This window comes from Mustela erminea, chromosome 5 (assembly GCF_009829155.1).
Source record: "Mustela erminea isolate mMusErm1 chromosome 5, mMusErm1.Pri, whole genome shotgun sequence".
NCBI classification, from domain to species: domain Eukaryota; kingdom Metazoa; phylum Chordata; class Mammalia; order Carnivora; family Mustelidae; genus Mustela; species Mustela erminea.
The window spans coordinates 118,538,597-118,559,220 of NC_045618.1; the positions used below are offsets into that span (position 1 = coordinate 118,538,597).

General features: G+C 54.7%; 1 protein-coding gene across 4 annotated transcripts in view; it reads left to right on the top strand.

The window, feature by feature from the left end:
• The window catches only part of TTC7B (tetratricopeptide repeat domain 7B), a 247,880-nt gene that overhangs the window by 210,742 nt on the left and 16,514 nt on the right, over nucleotides 1–20,624 (top strand). For all 4 annotated transcript variants that reach the window (XM_032344681.1, XM_032344682.1, XM_032344683.1 and 1 more), the window contains one exon: nucleotides 6,287–6,489. In XM_032344681.1, coding sequence (XP_032200572.1) covers nucleotides 6,287–6,489 — 203 coding nt within the window. The remainder of the gene's footprint in view (nucleotides 1–6,286; nucleotides 6,490–20,624) is intronic.

The following is a 20,624-nucleotide window of genomic DNA, read 5'->3' on the forward strand; positions in this document are numbered from 1 at the left end:
GAAAAGCTACTGATGGACTTCCAGTAGGAGAGTGAGAGGGTCAGAGACAGGCTTTGAAAAGACCACTTTGTCTAAACATGGAGAATGGAATGGAAGCAGCAAAAGTGGGAAGAGAAAGAGCAGAGTGTGGAGGCAGAGGGAAGTGGGCTCTGAGATGCACCGTGGAGCTGGAACCATAGGACTTTCCATGGGTGTGATGTTGGGGGCGTGGAGAAGAAGCCTGTGTTCGGGGCCTGAGTCACTGTGAGCCACTGGTGACGCCATTCTCTGCAATGGGAAGCTGGTGGGGAGGGACCGATGTGGTAGAGTCAGGGAGGAAGGGAAACCAGAGTCGCGTTTGAACTTGGAAGTGTCCAGTGCCCGTGGACATGCGAGTGAGGGCCGCAAGCAGGCAGCTGGAGAGTCCAGCCTCGTTTCAGATTTGCCTGGAAACAGACACTGGGGAGTAAGGATGGAATGCCCCGGGGTATGATGAGAAGGCCTGGGAGGAGAAGGCCTCTCCCCACAGAGAAGGGAAAGGACCAGGACCAAGCCCCAAGCCACGCCCACATTTAAAATTTGGGCAGGAGCGGGGAAAGCCAAAGTGAGCAAAGAGGGGGTGGTCAGTCAGGCAGGAGGGAAATGGGGGGGGCGCTGGGGCAGCTAGAGGGGTTTCCTTCCCTTGTGCGCTGCGCAGTCAGACTAGTGCAAATCCCCGTGTCACCTCGCTCCGGCAGGGTGAGCTGGGCGGGTCCTCCCGCCTCCGGGTGAGCCCTGGTTTGCTCCGGTGCAAAATGAGGGCGGTTGTGACAGCTACACCAGATAAGGCGAGCGGAGTGCTCAGTGGGTAGCAAGCACCTGGTAACTCTTAAAATCACTGTTATTGAGGAGGTTGTGGCTGGTAGGAAGTGCTGCTGGGAGGTCGAATGGGCGCAGACAAAAGCACCTGTTGGACGTGGCGTATGGGAGTTGCCGGTGGCCATGACAGGTGAGGCTGGGGAGGGTGGGTCGTGCTGGGGATGGAGCCCACCAATGTGGCTACAGGGCTCCGGCAGGTGAGGAGGACAAGGCCAGGGTGCACGGTCGTCCCAGGAAAGACCCCCGTGCAGCAGAGGAGAGAAATGTGGGGTAGTTGGGGAGGAAATGTGCTTGAGTTCAAGCTCAGAGGTTGCACTGGCTGACCCAAAAGCATATTGATGGCCTCTGGGCCGATCACATCCACACTGAGCTCCTCCTGCTCCCGAAGAGAGAGAGAGAGAGGATACGTGAAGGTCTGAATCCCTGAGGAGAGCAGGCCAGTGCTGGGGTCCAGGGCACAGGCAGAGGGGTTGGCCTCAGTTACAGCAGAAGGGAAGCAGAATGGATGGGCACAGAGGACAACAGAGGGCTTGTCAACGTGGCAGCAAGGAGACGCTCAGGTCTGTTCTACTGGCATCTCTTTTCCCTTTGAATGAAGAATCAAGGTCAGCCAAAGGGGAGGGGGGCTTCTGGGGAAGGATGGAAGCATCAGGAGACCAGCTGGGCCAGGGTCTGGATGGGGTCAAGTGTCTCCCGAATGAGCTAGAGGATGAGGAACTAGTCCACCACCCTGCCCAGCTGCTGGGGAAGGCGTCCCTGCAGGCAGGTGGGCACCGCCACTTGGAAACTCAGAAATAAGTATCAGTCATGCAGCCAAGATCCTGACAGAGGCGTTCGGCCAGACCTTCACTGAGGAAAGGACCTGGGCTGCACTCAGCTTGGGTACAACAGGCCCGGCTTGGGACCCCGGCCAGAGAAGCTCAGGTTTGGACCAACACACGCAAACGAAATCACTTCCAACCTTACCCAAACAAGGGAAAAGTGAAGAACAGTTCTGGGGAGAGCTGATACGGCTACAGTCCCTTCCCCGAGACCTTCATGACTTTGAAGGGTGAGGGCAGCTCACCCAGGCCCTCGTGCTGAATTTTATAGGAGAGGGAATTCATGAAAGCACAGACGGTATGCTCTGGGAGGACCTGCTGCTTCGGAAAGGGATCCTGTGCTCCCCCTGGGAACTCCTCAGCACCCCCATAGGCAGGGGCTATCCTGGAACCAAGCTGCTAAGATTTGTTTTCCAAGCACAAGTCAGGAAAGCAGGGTTTAGGGTAAAGGAAATTGTTTTCAGGGCTCAGGGAGTCTGCCGGCCTCACTCCCTGCCTGCCTGCCTGCCTGCAGGCCTCACCTGTGAGACTGGGGAGCACACGAGTCCTTCCCTTCCTCCCTCTCTGCCAGACCTCAAGTGGCATGGAAGAGCCGACAGCACCCGCGCGGGTACAGCCCTCAGGCTGCTTCCAGCATTTACTGCCACTCCTTTGTATCAGCTTCAAAATAGGTGTCCCCTCTGGGTAGACTAACCCCCGGGGGGGCAGGCTTCGATAGCTGAAGGCACCTGTGTGAGAAGCCACTTTGCATCTTTCTGGGCAAACGCAGCCCTGCGCCAGGCACACAGCCTGGCCCCAGCAGCGTCCAGACTCGATCTCAGCCCCGTTCTGCCCAGTACCTTTGCACAGTGCACAGTCCTGAGCCCAGGGCAGGCATGTTGGAAGCCACCTCTCAATCTTGCCACTGACATGAAGCAGGTGCTTGACAAGTGTTAGAAGCATGAGTGAAAGGAAACTGGACCTGTATGGGACCGTGGGTACAGCCCTCTTCCTCCCTAGCCGCACTCCAAATGATTCGACTGATGTCAGAAATCCCAGCACTAAGGTTTTATTTCTGGAGCCAAAGACTCTGTGCCCCAGGAAGACGTGATTTCCTTGTAAAGGGGGAATGACTATTCTAAGCCATCGTCTCAAAGGAGCCATGGTAAAATGAAAGGCGCCCCCAGATACACCCCCAGCCCAAAGAGGTGCGGGCTCTGCCAAGTGGTTTTCCCTCCCTGCACCTCGGTCTTCTCCCTGCCACCTGGAAGGTGGTGGGGCTGCACCAAGTGCTGTCCTCAGCGGTTTCAGCTGCGTCTGGGATCGGCTTGCACAACCTCGGCCGATCCTTACCACCGTCCTGGAGAGCTGCAGGCCGACATCGGGCCCCTGCCGACAGGTGAACAGGCCGAGGGACCTTCCCGCCTCGCCCGAGGCTGCACACACAGCCCAGGTGCAGGAACCCAACCCTCTGTGTTCTCATGACGCTGGTTTACAAACGGGGGACCTGGAGCCCTGAGGTCCCCAGGGGTGCCCCAGAGGCTGGGCCGGGAGACCAAACCAAGAGGGAGGCGAGCTGCCACTCTTAAGATGCCTTTGGCAGAAGAGGCTCCACTGCGGAAGACAGTCTGAAAATCACCATATCACATGGTGCCATGTCCTTCCATTCCAGCTTCAAGCAGACACATTTGGGAACAGCCGGCCACGCACCTGCCTCCCCCCACCCCCTGCCGTGAGGAGCATAGGCTTTACCAGCCATGCAGGTCTCCTCCTACAACTTCTGCACCACCGAAAACAAGTCCTTGGAGGCCTGGGTTCTTTCTCCCACTTGCATGATCATGACTCAGCGGAGTCTCTGTCTTCCAATGGATTCCTCAGGAAGGAAGCGATAGCATCAGACTCCCTGAGACACGTGGTCCCACAGAGGACCCTCCCAGAATAGGGCTGATGGGTACATTGTCATGCTGGTGTTTAAGCCGCTGCCCCACTCCCCAATCTTGTTATAAACATTCTAGAAGCATTCTGTCCCCACTCCCAAGTTGGTCCTTTCTGCCTAGTGATTTGGATGGCAGAGGCCCAGTGGGTCACCCAACCCATCAGCTATAGGCCCTGAGGACCTTAGAAATGTCCGTGAACCCACACTCAAAACAGGAGCCAGTCGGGAGCCCAGTGCACAGTGGGAGGAACATTCGTACAGCTGGAACACTCAGGTAGCCTAAAACCATGGCGGGCGTGCAGCCGGCTGGCCAGAGCAGAAAGGGCACGGCAGGACGGAAGCAGACAGCCCTGTGGTGGCACCAGGAGTATGTTTATCTCCCAGGACGGGCAGGCTTCGGCCGGGGCCCAAACCGAAGGACAGATACATGTCACCCCTGTTCCTGCACAGTTCCCATGTGTCACAGGTGTGCAGTGAACACCTGGGGAGCCGGACCTCCGCAGGACAGGAGGCAGGACTGAGCCAGCACTGCTGCTGTCGGGGCTCAACTGGATTGGAGTGGCCCGTTTCCATGTCTGGGGGGCCCTGCGCCAGCCCATCATCTCCGTGCAAGGCTGGATCCCTCGTCGACGGGGGGGACCCACAGGCTGGAAGAACAGATGGGGGCGCAGGCCCGCGCCTAGCCTGAGGGGCTCTCTCCTAGCCTGAGGAGACTGCTGTTGGGAAACATGATCCCCAGGAAAGAGAAGGGCCGTCCAGGAGGGTTGAAGTCAAAAGTCAGCAGCGTTAACACACCACAACTGTGTGATACACACCTGCCCTTTTCCAGCCTCAGGGCTCGAAGCTGGAGGTGGGGAGATAGAGGGGTCTCTGTCCGGGGCCGGACCCTGGACCCCCTCAGGAAATCACACGTGGGGCCTCAGCCATCAGAGAGCGCAGAGCCTGGGCTCCCCTCTGAGGGGAAACGTGGGTCAGAAGTAGCTGTCAGGAATGGCAGCGACAGAGCAGGCCTCCAGGGAGCTGGGGCGTCACGGCCCTACTGGAGGAGACAGGAGACCGAAATCGTGTGTGGAAACAGCACGGGCTCACCAGGGCAGAGCCTGGGGTGTTGGGGAGCAGGAGGGACACAGGTTCGTACGGCCAGTAGAACCAGCTACCACCAAGGGCTCCGAATGCCAGGCAAGGGGACCTGGATGGTACCTGGGGGCAGGGGAACCTCTGTTCACAGGTCTCCAGCTAGGCTCTGCCTCTAGCTGGCCCTGAGTCCCGGGACAAGCTGTTCAGCCCCCCTGCCCCTGTTTCCTCGTCTGTGCAATGGCCCTGTGCACCTGGGTACCATGGGATCCTGTGCAGGTGAGGGAGAAAGACACAAAGCACGTGCTTAATGAACATTAGCCGCTGTTACCGCTATCAGTCATTCCGCCATTCGTTCGTTCCTTCAGCAGCTACTTCCTGAGCTCTGACTGCCAGGGGCTCGTCTCATCCCTGGGAGCACAGTGGTGAGGACAGACGGTATGGCCAGCAGGTGAGGGGCCCGAGGAGGCCCTAGGCTAGTCAAGGCACTTCCAGAGTGGCCTCCAGAAGACCGCAGATGAGGTGCACAAGGAAAATAGTGACACTTTTCTGTTCCTTTTGTATTGTGTTGTCCTTCCATTTCTGTTTTGGCTTGCGTTGTATTACACATAAAATATTACTGTGCGTGGAACTTGGAGGTGGAGAGCCAGTGGTCCAGGCAGGAACCCACAAGCCAGGGGCTGCGCAGGACCGAGGAGAAGGGGTTGTGGGTCCCGGAGCTCAGCAGCCACCTGAGTAGGACTCAGGGCAGTAGTCTTGACAGATACAGCCAAGGAAAGAGGAGAGGGGTCTGATGTCCTTGAAGACGCAGGCCCAGCACCGGGACCACAGGCCTTCGGGAAAAGAGGGCACCTGAGCACACCCCAGAGCCGGGGCGGGTGACACTTGAACATCCCTCCTCTTTGGGAGGCAGGGGCTGCCGTGCAACTCAGGACTCCATGGGAGAGAGTCGAGGCCTGCGAGTGGAGAAAAGGTCATTTTCCTGCTTTTTGAAAAGTGACAGCTTGGTTTTCAAAGGGCCATGTTGGTGTTACGGGGTTCTAGTTTCCAGGGCATGGTACCTCTCCCGGGATGGAGGGCAGGATATGATGGACCAACCATTTTCTCTCCTGCCTGTCAACATGGAAGCCACAGCCTGCTCCCCGTGTGCACTTTCTGGCGTCAGGAGAACAGGCTGCGGGGTAGAGCTGGTGCCCTTGACAGGCTGTGTGCCTCCGGCTTCCTTGTCCTTCTGTCATCCCAGCCCTTTCTTTATGGTTGTCAGAGAGGAGGGCAGGTGCCCTAGATACCAAGGTGGGCCCTGAACGTGGGTGACCTTGGTGGGGTGGGGCAAGGCAGGCCGGGCAGGCCTGCCTCCCCTCTGGCAGATGGTGACACGTGTGCCCTCCAAGGCCCCACACCGGGAGTGACTGGAGTCCCTGTGCCACCGTGGGCGGAAAGGCCCGCCAGCCTGCAGCTGTCTCCACTTAGGCTGGGGGATTGGCTGGCTCTGGGCCCTGCATATTCCAGATGGGCCCCTGCCAGATTCCCAAGGGAGGGGTGCTATAAATGCCCCCCACCCCCAGAATCACAGCCGTTCGCAGGGCCTCTGAAGGGCAGTGAACCAGGAAAGCATCTGCCTTCTGCTCTCTACCCACAGCTGAAGTCTACATTGGCATCGGGAAACCTGCAGAAGCCACAGCCTGTACTCAGGAAGCTGCCAACCTCTTCCCGATGTCCCACAACGTCCTGTACATGCGCGGCCAGGTCGCAGAGCTCCGAGGAAACCTTGAGGAAGCCCGGCGGTGGTACGAAGAAGCCTTATCCATCAGTCCCACCCACGTGAGGAGCATGCAGCGACTGGTGAGTCCCTGAACCGGGGTGGGACCCCATTCCTGGATTGGGGCTCCCCTTGGGAATAGCCGGTAGCTCGGGACCTCTAAACTCTCATCCAGTTTTGAAGGCCCAGGCACTTAGCCTGCCAGGCTGTCCCGTTGCCTGGGGCCAGCAGTGCCCATTCCCGGGTGGTTTATCCAGATGGATCCTGTGGGAGTTAGCCGTGCTCAGCCTTTGCCACTCCACCCAGTGGTCCTGTTCTGTGCAAGGGTCCGGTGGGAGTCGCTGGTCCCCTGGCCACTGCCCTTGTCTCCTTGGTCACTGTGCTGCTAGTGGCGGCCACCTTGTGGGATGTCCATACGCCAGAGAGACCCCAGCTTGTCTCTGATGCCGCTAGCTAGTAGGGGTATCCTATCAGCGGAGGGAGAGGTGGACCCTCTTATGTTGGGAGGACCCAGGTAAGTCACCTAGTTCACACCCTGTGTATGGGGGTGGTGGCTCCCCAGAAATGCACCTGTGCCCTTCCCAGATGGCCAGGCCAGAAGCCTGGGGCGGCCCTACTGCTCCCCTCCCTGCCTTGCCAGAGTCAGCTCTCCCTCTGCCTGGGTTTCAGTTAGGTGGGGGAGCAGACTGGTCCCCCTGCCGGGTTCTTCTCATTAGGCTGACTGTGTTAGGCACGTATGTTGAGCACAGCTGCCCCACAAAGCTGGCAGTATCCTCCTGTCTTCCTGTGAGAGTCTGAATTGAAACTCAAAAGGTACCAAACTCTGTGCTGCTGAGTTGCTGGTAGTTGCCTCTCTGTGCCTGCGTGCCTGGCTAGGGTTCAGGATCTGCGCTTCGTACTCAAAGGCAGGCTCTCTCTGATCTAATGAACCATGAGAAGGGGAGGTTTAGACTGAAGCCGAGGTGGCCTTCGTGTCCGCAGCCCTTGGGAGCACGGGGTCCCTAGTCAGGGGTTAGTGTGTGATACGAAGAGCGAGCACTGGACAGGGAGTCTGTCTGGGGACAGACCCTGTGCCATGGGTCGCTGGCTCTTTAACCTTGGGGAACGACCCTGAGCTGTCTGCACTCAGTTTCCTTTCTGTAAAGTGAAAACAAGCAGCTGGATGGGCTGTGAGTCTCATCCAATGCCAGGAGGGTACAGTTTGGGACCTAAGATGTAAAGTTCTTGAAAGGATCCCAAAGCCTCCATTTTCCTGCCGTTCCTCATAGTCATAGGGGCAAAATGTACAAGGGGCTCAGCAGTTTCAAAAATAACTAAGTACTGGTATTCCATTTTAAAAATAAATCAGACCTTCTCATAATTATAACTACTTGATTTCTTTCCACCTTCCCTTGAGGCGCGTATTTTGTAGCTCAGTACGGCTTTATAAATAAGTTTACGTATTATCCAAACATTAGCCTGTTTGATTAAAAATATTACATGGCTTTTAATTTTTTGTCTCTCTATTGTAAGAAGGTTTTGTAAAGAGCTTTTCAGATCTCTGTGTCTTTGCTAGAGCATCGCAGAAAAGGTATAATCAACGCTTGTACCCAGGCTTTTTATTGAAAAGAAGCAGCGTGTTTCTGCCTCGGGTCTATGAATTATTCAGACAAGTATTTCTTGTTCATCCCCAAGGGGAACACATGAGACAAAAGATCAAATAGGAAAATCGCACTGGGAAAGTTTTCTGTTTCACCTTTGGAGTTTTTCGAGACACCCGAGCTCCCCGGCAAATGGCGGATGCTTTCCTTTGCGAAGGTGCAGCCCTGGGTCGGGGTAGCCGGTGAGCCCCGCCCGGATGAGGCCGAGCCTTGCCTGCTGGATCAGGGCAACGGCTGAGCCCTGTCTGGCTCAGAGGCGTTCTTGCCGGGAAAAAGCAGTCATCATAAACCCTGAAGACTTTCCTCAGTGCATCCTGATATATTTCTGTCCAGACTGGAGGCAGGTTGAGAGCAGCAGGCCTGCAAATTTCGAAGAGTTTCAATCTTTGGAGTCTAATACTGCCCGGTGATTGTGATTGGGATGACCCCCAACGGGCAGCTGGGACGGCCCCTTCTTTGTGACCTTGTAAATGGCACCCTCCGGCCTGTGTTCCCCAGAATGCCCCCCGCATGGTGTCTGTGGAGGGGAGGCCCCTGGCCCAGCTACATCACAGCCCTCTCTCCCCTGCCTCCATCCCCAGGCTGTGCAGGAAAGCTGTGTTTCTATGGCTTGGGGCCTAAGAAGGGAAGAAGGTGGCCTTTGCAATGTACTCTAGCGGCCAGGGATGAGGCTTTGGGCCAGACAAGATGTGCAGTTCGAATCCCAACTCTGTCAGTTGCTGGCTTTGGGACCACGGGCAAGTCACCCTCTTGGTACCTCAGCATCCTCAGACATATGAATGGGGATAAAATTAGCACCAGACACAAATTAAAGCACAGAACTGAAGTCTCTTATCAAGTCACAAAAGGTCCTACTCTGCCCTCACGGAAACCGGATTGGTTTGCCGGTCCCTAGGTTGAGGCACAGGGGTCAGCAGAGAGATCAGAAGTGTTCAGCAGGGAAGAGCCAGGGGCTCAAGACGTCTGTGGTGGAGGGGGTGCGGACGGCCGAGTTAGAAGGAGTTTAAAGAACTTGAGCGCTGGAGACTTCCCGAGAACCAGCCAAGGGGGGTTCCCAGGGAAGGAACCCGTACAGGCCAGCTGTGGGTCGTAGAAAAAAACAGACGATGGAAAGTGTGTCTGCGCCAGCAGTACTGCTGGGGGTGGAGGGGTGGAGGAAGGAGAGGAGGCGGAGGGCCCGTGGGAGGGAGCTGTTTTGGAGGAAGGAAGCCGTGTCCACTGCAGGTGGGGCCCTGGAGGCACATGGCGACGGCAGAGAACTATGAATGTGGTCAGGAGCTCAGCTTGTTCCGTGATGAACAATGATTCATTAACTCCTAGGGTTGCTCGTGGTGGCGTGCACCAGAGTGCCCGACCCAGCTTGGAGGAGAGGTACAATTTAAGCAGAAACACAAACACGTGAATATTGCCTGAAAAGCAGTAATGACTTGGAGGCAGATGGTATTCATTAAAGTTAATAGAAGGTCAGACTTGACAAAAGAAATGTAAATTACACCCCAGTGAAAATGAACACGTTTCTAATAGTTTTAGCCTTCATCTGTGTGTTTAAATTCACATACAGAGAGAAGGGAGAGCAGAAATAATGTGTGTCATATTAATAATGAGTTAGCACAAGACAAGAGAGGCAAGAGCTGAGTGTGGGCAGATATTAAGGGACCGGTGAGGCGAAGGGATAAGGAATTACTGAGTAATGTTGTTGACAAGGGGAAGATCTCGGAGAGTGAGCAGACTTCTTCCAGAGAATCTAAAAGCATATTTTCACATCATTTTTGCATAAGTGCATATATTTACATACATTTGCATGGCATGTTTCATTCCCAGTACCCCAAATGAATTAATGAAACACAGAGCAAGATTTTCCACACCAGTTATCCTGTAATCTGGAGTAAGGGGAGAGGCGAAAACAGTGCTGCCTGAGGCCTGGGTGTAGAGGAATGGGCTCGCTGGACAGTGGTGCCCAGGCCAAGGGCAGGCACAGAGACTCAGGGTAGCCAAGGACAGAATTATGAGACAGACAGGCTTTGCAGACAAAATGTTATCCACCTAACATCTGATAATGTCAGTCTGGGCTCTTGGGGGCAATGCACGAGATTAGAGGGCATGAAAGGAACAAGAACTTTCAGGAGAGGAAGGAGCATGACAGGGAGCTAAGAAGTGGTATGGACAGGAGCTGATAAAGCAAAGATGGAGAAATTAATTTATCCCAGACCGTATTAGCAGGAAACTCAGGCCTTCCTCCAGACCGCTTGACAGGGTGAGAAAAAGTGTGGAGCAGAGGCCATTGTTGGGGGGTTCCCAGGGCTTCCCAAAGAGAAGGGGGCAGAGCTCTGAAGAGGGCTGTGAGCTGGAGAGGGACTGGGCCCAAGGGAGCAGGGGAAGGTGGGGAGGCCAACAGAGCCTGAGCCCACCCTTTTGTAGGGGCCAGGAGGAGAGCTGATGTGCCACCCTGAGAGATCAGCCATCCCCTAGAGCAAGTCTGGTACGACAGAGACACTCCAGAGCTACCTCTGGAGATGAGCTACCTCTGGAGTATCTCCAGAAGTATCTGGAGTATCTCCGGAGATAATCCAGAGCTGTTGCTCAGAGAGGAGAAAATATAGGCTAAAAGCAGTAAGGGGCCATCCTCTTGAATGTTGACATTCCCAAAACAAGGCCTAGAAAGGGACAGAAGGCAGCAGTCATTCAAAGGAAGGTAGCCGGAAGACTGGGGATGGTGGAAAGTTCCAGCACCTCAGCACAGCGTTGTGGTGAGAGACCATTGATGGAGTTCCCCACAGAGAGGGGAAGATGGCTGGGAAGAGGCGGTTGGAGATAATGGGTTAGGCCTGGCACTCCACCCAAGGAGTGTGGCTGAGGCCTGTCTTCTGTGAAAGGATCATAAGACGTGAAAAGCCCCCCGAGGTCAGTCAGGCTGACTTCAGGTGTTCTCATACACAGGCTGTCTTCAAGGGTTTTCTCCATGGCCTTAGGTTTTCAGAAACATCAGAAATCTGGAGTTACATTAGAGACGTTAGGGGTGGTGTTAGACTTCTGTCCCAGGGCGCACGTTAGTGGGGAAGACTAGCTGTTGGAAAAGTACTTTTTTTTTTAAATTTTTTTTAAAAGATTTTATTTATTTATTTGTCAGAGAGAGAGAGCACAAGCAGGCAGAGGCAGAGAGAGAAGCAGGCACCCCGCTGAGCAAGGAGCCTGATGTGGGACTCGATCCCAGGATCCTGGGATCATGACCCGAGCCGAGGGCAGCGGCTTAAACAACTGAGCCACTCAGGCGTCCTGGAAAAGTACATTTTAGGACTAAGTGGCTGAGGCGCGTCACATGGATGGCAGGTCTGGAAGGAGGACAGCCAACATGCCATGTCGTGGGATGTGTCTTGTGGACTCTTACCACGTCTTCCGTTGTCTTACCAGCTCTAAAGTTTGAGCCGGAAGTACTCGTCACAACTAGGCTGGCTAACGACATGGCTCAGAAAAGAAGGCTCTTTGGAAGTTCAGAGGGGGCCAGAGTGCGAGCTCCCTTTAAGCTATCTTCAGGCTGAGGTGCTTGTTGACTGTGGGAAGAGACTTCACCCCACAATGCCTGATGAGCCGGCGGGATGGCAGGGAGGGTCTGAATCTAGAGAAAGAGGTGAGCTCTGTTGCTGCCGCCAGCTTGCACCGAGAAATGCTGGAAGAGCCTGGGCATTTTTCTCTTCGTGCATCTTTTTAAGTGTCTGTTTTGTGAACGCTGGGGGGACCTTGCTTGGGTCCCACATTTTACAAGTTGGAAGTATGTTTGGGGGTGTGTGCATCTGTTGGAGGAGAGATGTAGCACGAAGGTGATGAACTTGTGGGGTTACCCGAGAGACGGACAGCCTGTGTCTGTGTATCTGTCTGATCCATTCGTCCGTCTGGCCAGGAGCCGCTGGGGTCGAGGGCAGCCCAGGGCTGACACACTGGGCAGGGTCTCACGTGGACGCAGCTCGACTTGTCCCCAAACAAACCCCGTCTCAAAGAGCAGCCCTTGATCCCTTCTGTTACTCTGGGCAAGACAACCAAGCAGATGAAACAGAATCCAGACACCCTGCCCCTTCCAAACGCTGATCTTTGGAAATGGATCCCTTTCATCCGAAGTATCCATTTTCTTCCTCTTCGCAGAATGATTGGCAGGAACAAAACCTTGCCATGGTCAAGTGAGAAGCCTCTTTCATCTATGAATTGCATTTTATTTGCTTCCTGGGTTTAAAAAAAAATGCTTTTAAAATTAAGGAGGGGGCGCCTGGGTGGCTCAGTGGGTTAAGCCACTGCCTTCGGCTCAGGTCATGATCTCAGGGTCCTGGGATCGAGTACCGCATCGGGCTCTCTGCTCAGCAGGGAGCCTGCTTCCTTCTCTCTCTCTCTCTCTGCCTGCCTCTCAGTGTACTTGTGATTTCTCTCTGTCAAATAAATAAATAAAATCTTTAAAATTAAGGAGAACGATATTTTTCTCTGAAGAAAGACTTGATGAAATATTTAGATGTCCTCCCTTTATATGCATCTGTGGGCTGGTTGATAGAACCCCTTGAGTGCACAAGACTTAATTTCTCTAATATCTTGACTCGTGCGAACTGGGATTCACACCAACAGTGCAGGAGAGACAGTAGTGCGTTCTGTTGGGTGGCTCGGACTTTGCTCCTCCGTCTACCTTCTCGCCCTTCTTATAATGGGACACACTCCATTTGAGCCCCTTAGTAGCTCGAGGCCCATTCGAGAACCGTTAATATTGGGCACGAATAGAGCCTCTGCAGAGAAATGTAAAACTTCACCTGCCGGATGAGTTGGTCCTCACAGCAGGCGCCAAGGTGGACAATTTCCTTTTCACCGCTGCTCTCTTGGTGACCCATCCCAGGCTACCCTGCAGCTCAGCAGAACCAGGGCTGGGCATTTCTGGAGTCACCCAAGCTCCAGGAGTCTAGGCCTCGAGCAGTAGCTCAGCACAGGGGTTACAAGTCTGGCACTGGAGCCATCCTGTCTGGGTTCGAATCCCAGCTTCATCACGTGTAAATAGTACGGCCTGATGGAAGTTCCTTAATCTATCCGAACTTCCGTTCCGTCAGCCATTCCCTCAGCCGTTAAGCAGGGAGAACCCTAGTGCCCCCCGTGGTGTTACTGTGTGGTTAAATGAGTTAACACAGGGGCGCCTGTGTGGCTCATGTCCGTGAAGCATCGCCTTCGGCTCAGGTCATGATCTCAGGGTCCCGTGTCGGGCTCCCGCTTCCCTGTCTCCCTCTTATCTACTTGACATTGGAGCGGGGGGGCATTTCCTTTCCAAAAGATCTGCCCCTGGGCCTGGCTTTCCTTCTGAACCAAATTTCAGCAGCTGGAGGAGCCAAAATAAGAATATATCATAGCGTGTGGCTGCCCAAAACCGTGTGCTTTTGCCTTTAAGGGTTGAAAGGAGTAGAGAGGGGTATGTGACATGTCAGGCAGAGACGGGGAGAGTCTCTTCTGGTTGGGCTCGGGGGGACCAGACCAGGGCTGCGGGCAGCCAGGTCCGCCTCTGGCCTGGGGCGGGGAGGAGGGGCAGGGGGAGCCAGGCCCTGGACCCGGATGGAGAGGGTGGGCGGGCTCCATAGACTGGCCAGACAGCAGAGCCTGCCATGGAGCCCAGCTCAAGTGTCACCCTCTGAGAAGGCTTCCTTGCCCCCTCCCCACCCACCCCTGCAGAGGGGCCCTCAACCCCTTCACTTCCCTCCCTTGAAGCCCCTGTTGAACCAACATCAAGCTCTTTCTTCATGGATGTGTCGCTCGTTGGGGCAGGCTCCATGCCTGAGGTGGCGGGTGTAGACCAAGGGTGGCGGGTAGATGAGGTGGGGCAGGGAGAGAGGAAGAACGTGTTCAAGAGCCAGCTTGACCTTGACAGATATCATTATTCCCCTTTTACAAACGAGCCCCCTGCCAAAGCAGCGAGTGCTTTCCCCTGAATGGATTGTAAGCCACTATCATTGGAACATGTTATTTTTAAATCGTCAGGTTAACTCTTTGTGCAGAGGCCCCTGGGTGATTGTTGGCTTGGCCTTGGCATACTCCCTTCCCACCACGGGTACAGGAAATGACCTTGGGGGGGACTGGAAGACACAGCACATGGTTTCATACCAGACCATGGAGGCCAAGTCAGCTAATTAATGGAACCTTCCAGGGCAGTGGAATCTGAGTGTATTACAGGCCAAATCTCAAAGGGGATGTGTTATGCAGTAAGGCAGGGCTCCTGGCCGGTGTGCCTGGCACAGCCGTGTCCCCAGGCTGACCGACAGCACCTACTCCACAGCCCAATATGGTTGAAGGCCACAGGGGCAGCCCTGGGGCCCTGGATAGGAGCCGTGGCCACCCCACTCAAGTTTAGATGTTCCATCCTGTTGCTCCCAAGCACATTCTTCTCTGCCAGCCCTTGTACCCCACCTGGGGATGGCAAGGGTCACTGTCCTTAGACCAGAGACTGCTGCAGAACGATGTGAAGCAGCCGTGCTGGAGTCCGCAGTGGTCTTCCCGGGCCCATGTGTGTGCCCTGCAGGTCTGCTCTCCGTCTCTCTCAGCTCTGCTGGAGGGGACCACCCTTGGAGAAGCTGACCCACGATGACCCTGCCCATGAGAGACCTAGTTTCAGATAGGAACTAAAATGATAATTTATAAAGAATGGTGCCTTTCCTGGGCAGACCCCCTGCTCCCTCTCACCCGTCCTCAGCCCCAGAGGAGCTCACCCTCTAAGCCAGAAGCCAGGTTGGGTTCCTGGAGACAAGACATCAGGGAGGCTGAAATGGCCATCCCCACGCAGGCCAGGACAGAGACAGATAGGGTGACGTGGCAGGTGCCGAGGGATTGGGGCTGTACAGATCCAGGCAGTAGCCCCGGCTCCAACACAGAGGCCCCTCCTGGGCCCCAGACTCTCCTTCTGTCACTTCCCCTTTAAACCAGAGGTCCCTGCCAATGTCCCATGGTTACAGATGAGCCAAGGAGGGGATAGCCTCTGCCCTTGGGAGTGCCAAGGAGGGCAGGGAGCTTGTCACCCTTGGCCTAGAGCCACCTGGTCCTCTCTCCCCAGTGTGCCGTAAAAATATCATTAAATACCATTTTTTATGTGAGAAAAACAGATGCCCAAACCCCACTCCCTCTCTTCAGACAAATTCTCTTGAGGAGTTCCTGGCAAGCTGCCCCCTTGGTCACCTCATCCCAAGGACACTCCCTCCTCCCTTGATGGTGACCCCAGACACATCCTTAGCCCTCCTGCAGTTCCCGCTGTAGACTGTGAGCCTGGCGTCTTGTTCAGGGTGTGCCTTCTGATCTTGGTCCCAGGCTGAGGGAGCCTCTGCTTGTACCCCCACCCCCACCCGAAACATAGATTCAAGTAGCTTCTCTTGGTTTCCACAGCGCCAAGACATGTCCCTTGCTTCCACGCTCAGCTTTGTGGATGGGCTCCTCTGGGGACGGCGGAGGGGACCGCATTGCTCTAACGGGGTTTGCACAGTGCCCACACTTGCTTTGGGATAGGATGGCCACAGTGGCAATAACAGGAGCCCACCAGAGCCAGGTCAGGGGTGCGAACCATGTGGAGAGGACGTCTGAGGAAGGGAGAAGGATTGGAAATGATTTAGGGGAAGAAGCGGGTAATTGAAAGGTGGGTTTTATTTTTTGTTTTTGTTTTTAATGACTCAAGCTATGTCCTCACATTCTTTTGAAAATACATATTTTTAGCTTAGAGCATTTTCTGTTAGTTGGGCCTGTGTGTCGTCCTTGGAGCAAAAGGAGTGTCCCCTGGGAACTTGGCGCTCCTGCACCCACGTGACTGCCGTGTGGCTTATGGCCCTCCTTCTCCTGCAAAGCTCTCCCGTGGCAAGCGGCATCGCTGGTGCAGAGGTGCTCTGTGCAGACATTTCCTGCTTGGTATTTGGATCCCTCCTACCCACTGCCGCATTTTCTCAGTGTTGGCTAGGGAGATCTGGCGTTGGGCCACCGGTGCTTTCATCGAGGGCTGAAATCACAGACCCAGAAGCAACACAAGCCCGGCGCGGGCTCTGAACATGAGCCATGTCACCAGGCCTTCCTTTGCTGTGGCTTGCAGAACAAATTAATTCTGTGTTTATTTCTCTTTTCTGTTTTGGTGTCTCAGATGACTAATTACAGGCAGTGCAGCTCGGTGTTTCATTAGTAATTATGATCTAAAATTATTTAAAATCTGACATACTCTCTCCAAACCATTTATTCTTAGAAATTCTGCCCCGTTATTCCGGTGTGATTTGACATTTCCCTTCCATCGTGCTCCTGCCGTGCCACAGCTACTGCACCCTGGCTTGGATCAGAGGATCTGATCCACATTTTCACTTGTCTGCGTTGTTCTGTGTTCCCAGCTAGCTGTCCCTAACGCCTCTGCTTTATTTCCGACCTCCCTGGATGTCAGCCCCGCCTCGGCACCCTCCTCCCCAGCACCGCCTGCCCCTGAAGTCAACAGGAGGGAGAGGCTGTCACCACAAAGCAGTGACATTTGGGCCCCGTGGGTTGGCTGTCCCCCACCTAGCTTCCGCATCCCGTGGTACTGGTTCCAGACTCCCCAACCAAGAACTCATGGGTTCTTGGGGACATGTGTGCCCACATGTTGTCCAGACCTTCAGACTGAGCTTAAAAGCCTTCATCTAAAAGGTCTAGGGAGGACACCCTAGAAGCTTCTCAGGTACCGCTTCCAGCTTTTCTGCGTCAGTGTCAGGGGTGAGGGCCTAACGTGGCCGGGGAGTCTTTGGACCTGGCACTCACCAGAGAGCATTGCAGGATTCAGAAGTCCACAGAATTCCCCAGTCTAAGCACCCGCTTGTGCAGATGGGGAAACTGAGGCCAAAGAGGGGACGGGACTCAGCAAGAGCACAGACCCACCTGGAATCCTGAGGCCGTCACTCCCAAAGGCCTCGTGCCCACTTCCTCTGTCTGCGAAGTGGGCCATAGCACCTGCCTTCTCGTTTGGGGGTGGGGGTGGAGAAGGGATGAGCCCCCGGAGCTCCACTCATTGCTCTGGGGGGATGAGGGGATCAGAGGGCTCCAGTCTGTCTTGGGGTGACACAGCATCCCCTGAGCTTGTGTCCTCTCTCTCTGCTTCCAGCTGGAGTCCAGACTTGGTCTCCCCACTTGCCTCTTACCCTGGCCTCGAGGTGACCCCTACTGGGTAGTATCCCTTTCTCACAGCTGCCCTTGCCCCGTCTACCTGGATCACCAACATCAACACTGATTTATGAGCCCACTTGGGCACAGGGAAGTTTCCAGGTGCCTTTGGCACCCTTCCTGTTGCCGAGGAGGATGGGGGGAGGGGTTGCTTAGGAGGAGGAATGAGAAACGTACCAGCGACAAAATTCCAAGTGTCACCAAGTCTCAAACCCTCGGCCTCCAGGAAGATAGTTACTTGGAGCCAAGGCAGCCCCCTGACAACGGGGCTGCCCGTCACAGAAGTGTGCTCTGGGCCCTGTCCTTGGAGACCCCGTACTCTTGGGAACCAGCAAGTGCCGCTGACCAAGGAATGGGTGCCGTTGCACACAGGCTGTATCCCGAGGCGCTGCGTGAGAGCACCGCCCGGGGTCCAGAGACAGCCTTGCCCTTCATGTGCCTCCCAAGGCCCCAGCAGCCTGCGTTGGGGAGAGGACAGAACCACAGTCTGAGGGCCCACCCCTCGCTCCCAGATCTGGGCCCCTGCGTCCGGAAAGCTCCAGAAGCTTCAGGAAAGCCCTGCGAGAGCTCCTCCCCTGGGGTTCCTGGGCCTCCAGCCCCTCTGCCCTGCAGCCCACCCCCTGTCCCCACTCGCCCTCGGCTGCTTTTACCTCCCCCCAAACCCACCAACGGACGCGGGAGCTCTCATCCTTCCCTTTCCTCGTCTGCTTGGTATTTATGGGACACCTGTCTCTGAAAATACCTTTTCAGGACTTGTTACTTTTCAAGCCTCTCAGCTGATGCCCAGCTCCCTGGTGCCCAGGGAGGGACCCAGGACTTGGGCACCATCTCTGTGCCATGCACCACTCCAGCTTCGCCTCCCGCGCCACGAGTTCAGCACTGCGGCCTCTCTGTAACTGTCATAATGATTAAATGACACGATGTATGCAAGAGTCATGGAGCCTGGTTCTGTGCCAGATGCTGGACTAGACTCTCTAGTCTAGAAGGAAAATGTAGGAAAGGCCACAGGGACTCCTGTAGGCGGAGGTACAGGTCACAGGCTATCTGGTCTCCTGGAGCAAGAGGGACAAACACAGCTCTACCATAGGTGTGACCTGGGGGCCAGGGATCAGCAGCTGGGCAGAGATGTGGGCTCTGCCACAGGTTGGCGACACATGGAGCTTGAATACCTAATAAACAAACCAGTCCTTAGAGATCCGTATGGGACAGTTGGGGCCGGACAAAAGATGATGGTGAGGTAGATTTGATTTTGGTACTATTGATTTTGGTAGAGGCGGTTCCATAAGGAAACATCCTTATTTTTCAGAGCTTCCTGCTGAACTATTTAGGGATGAAGTGTCACAATGCCTATAATTAAAAAAATCAATTCTTGCCCCCAGAATAGATAAAGCAAGTGTGAAAAAAGTTAACGGTTGTTAAATTTAGGTGGTAGGTATATAGATGTTCATGACATTAGCCTTTCTGATTTTCCGCATGCTTGAAATGTTTCAAGATTAAAACAGGTTAAAACAAAGAAAGTGACATGATCAGGTTTGCATTTTGGAGCGATCATTCTAAAAGCCAGGGAGGCTACGTTAGGCAGAGGCTAAGAGACATGAAGGACTCTGCTAGTAACGTCTTGACAGTCCGGGATAAGAGGTATTGAGAAAGTAGATTCAGTAAGGCTCAGGGAGGAACTGGAAGGTTCTTGTCTGGTTCTCAGACACCTGGGTCATGTCCCTGGTGGCTAAGATGACCTCCCCGACAGGAGGAGACGCAGGAAGAGCAACTATGGGAAGGAGGATACAGGCCTGGCCTGTGGCTGGCTCGGTCTGGAGGCATTTCCAGGGCAGGGGCCGTGGTTAGGAAGCCATGGTGGCCTGGAGGGGACAGCTGAAGCCATGAGGGACATGAGACCCATTCCCAGCTGGACTGTGAATCAGAGACAGAGAAAGAAAGGGCCAAGGGCGAAACCCAAGAAGCACCAACATTTGCGGAACAAGAGAGAAATTTGGCTAATGAGGAAATGAACATTCTGGTCATTGACAGTTTTCCCATCCACTCAGCTCATCCAAACCGTAGCTGGCATTTGGGCCTGGCCCTGCCAGATGCACAAGCCCTCCTGTTCCCACAGTCCCAGTCTGCTCTCAGCTCAGGGCTGTGGCCAGCCCTGGGTTCCACAGTGGTTTAGGGGATTCCATGAAGCCACTGTGCAGAGGAAGGGTCCCGGTCAGCGAGATCACTGTGAGAAGTGTGGGAAGTGGGAGTGACTTGAATTACAGTCACAACTTCCACATAGATTAGCTGAGGGCCTTGAGCTCCTCTGGGCCTCAATATCTTCCTCCATGACGAGGAATGATGATGGGAGAATCAGATGTGATCCCCTGTGTGAGCCAGGGCTCTCATGGTGTCTCACAGTGAATGCTTGCCATAGTTCCTCGGAGGAATGTGTAACATCCCCTGTCATGTCTGTTGGGGACCTGATTCTCCTGCCAGGTGCCAGCGCCCCTGGGGAGGGGGGTGACCCAGGCTGATGACAACAGTGACCATTCTGGCAAGTAATCTTGGAGACACACACACATAGCCTGGGATCTGCCCTTGCCAAGAGATCAGTCTTTTTTTTTTTTTCCTTAAGATGTTATGTATTTGAGAGAGAGAGCGTGCACGCGCGAGTGAGAGAGCGGAAGTTGGGAGGAGAGAGAGAAGCATGCTCCCTGCTGAGCAGGGAGCCCCATGTGAGGCTCGATCCCAGAACCCTGAGATCATGACCTGAGCCAAAGGCAGCTGCTTAACTGACTGAGCCACGCAGGCACCCCAAGAGGTCAGTCTTGATTAGATCCATTAATTGCAATGCTGGCTGATGTCCTTCCAAAAGGAAGCAGAAACTGCTGGCCCACCCGCCGGGGAGCCTGTGGCACACAATGCTGAGTCTTTCTTCACAAATAAAGGAGCAAAGCATGCCTAGTGCAAAAACCGGCCCCTCGCCTGTAGGGATCCGAGTCCCCGCAGATTTTCTCTCATCCTCTGCATCAGGGCAGCGGGAGTCCAGACAGAGGCATGGGGCTAGAACCAAAGTGCAAGCAAGCCATCCCCGCAGGGATCTCCCAGAACAAACTAGAAGCAGAATCTGCCTCTTCCTAAGGACAACATGCATTTTTTTTCCAGGCCTTTCAAAGCCAGGCAGGTCAATGGAGTTATAATTGGCAATCTAATTAGAACTCCCACAAGCTGTTAAATTCTTTTACCTGCTGCCTGGCATCTTGCACAGAGGTGACACATCTGCTTCTGCCTGTGGAATGATTAAAGAAAGCCGGCTACAGCCCCATCCTTCTTGCCGACAGCAGCCCCCTCCAGCCACCCCCTACCATGGCGCCAACGCCCACACACCCACCAGCAAGGATGACATGGGACGCAGCCCAGCTGACAAGAAAATCAGCTTTAGG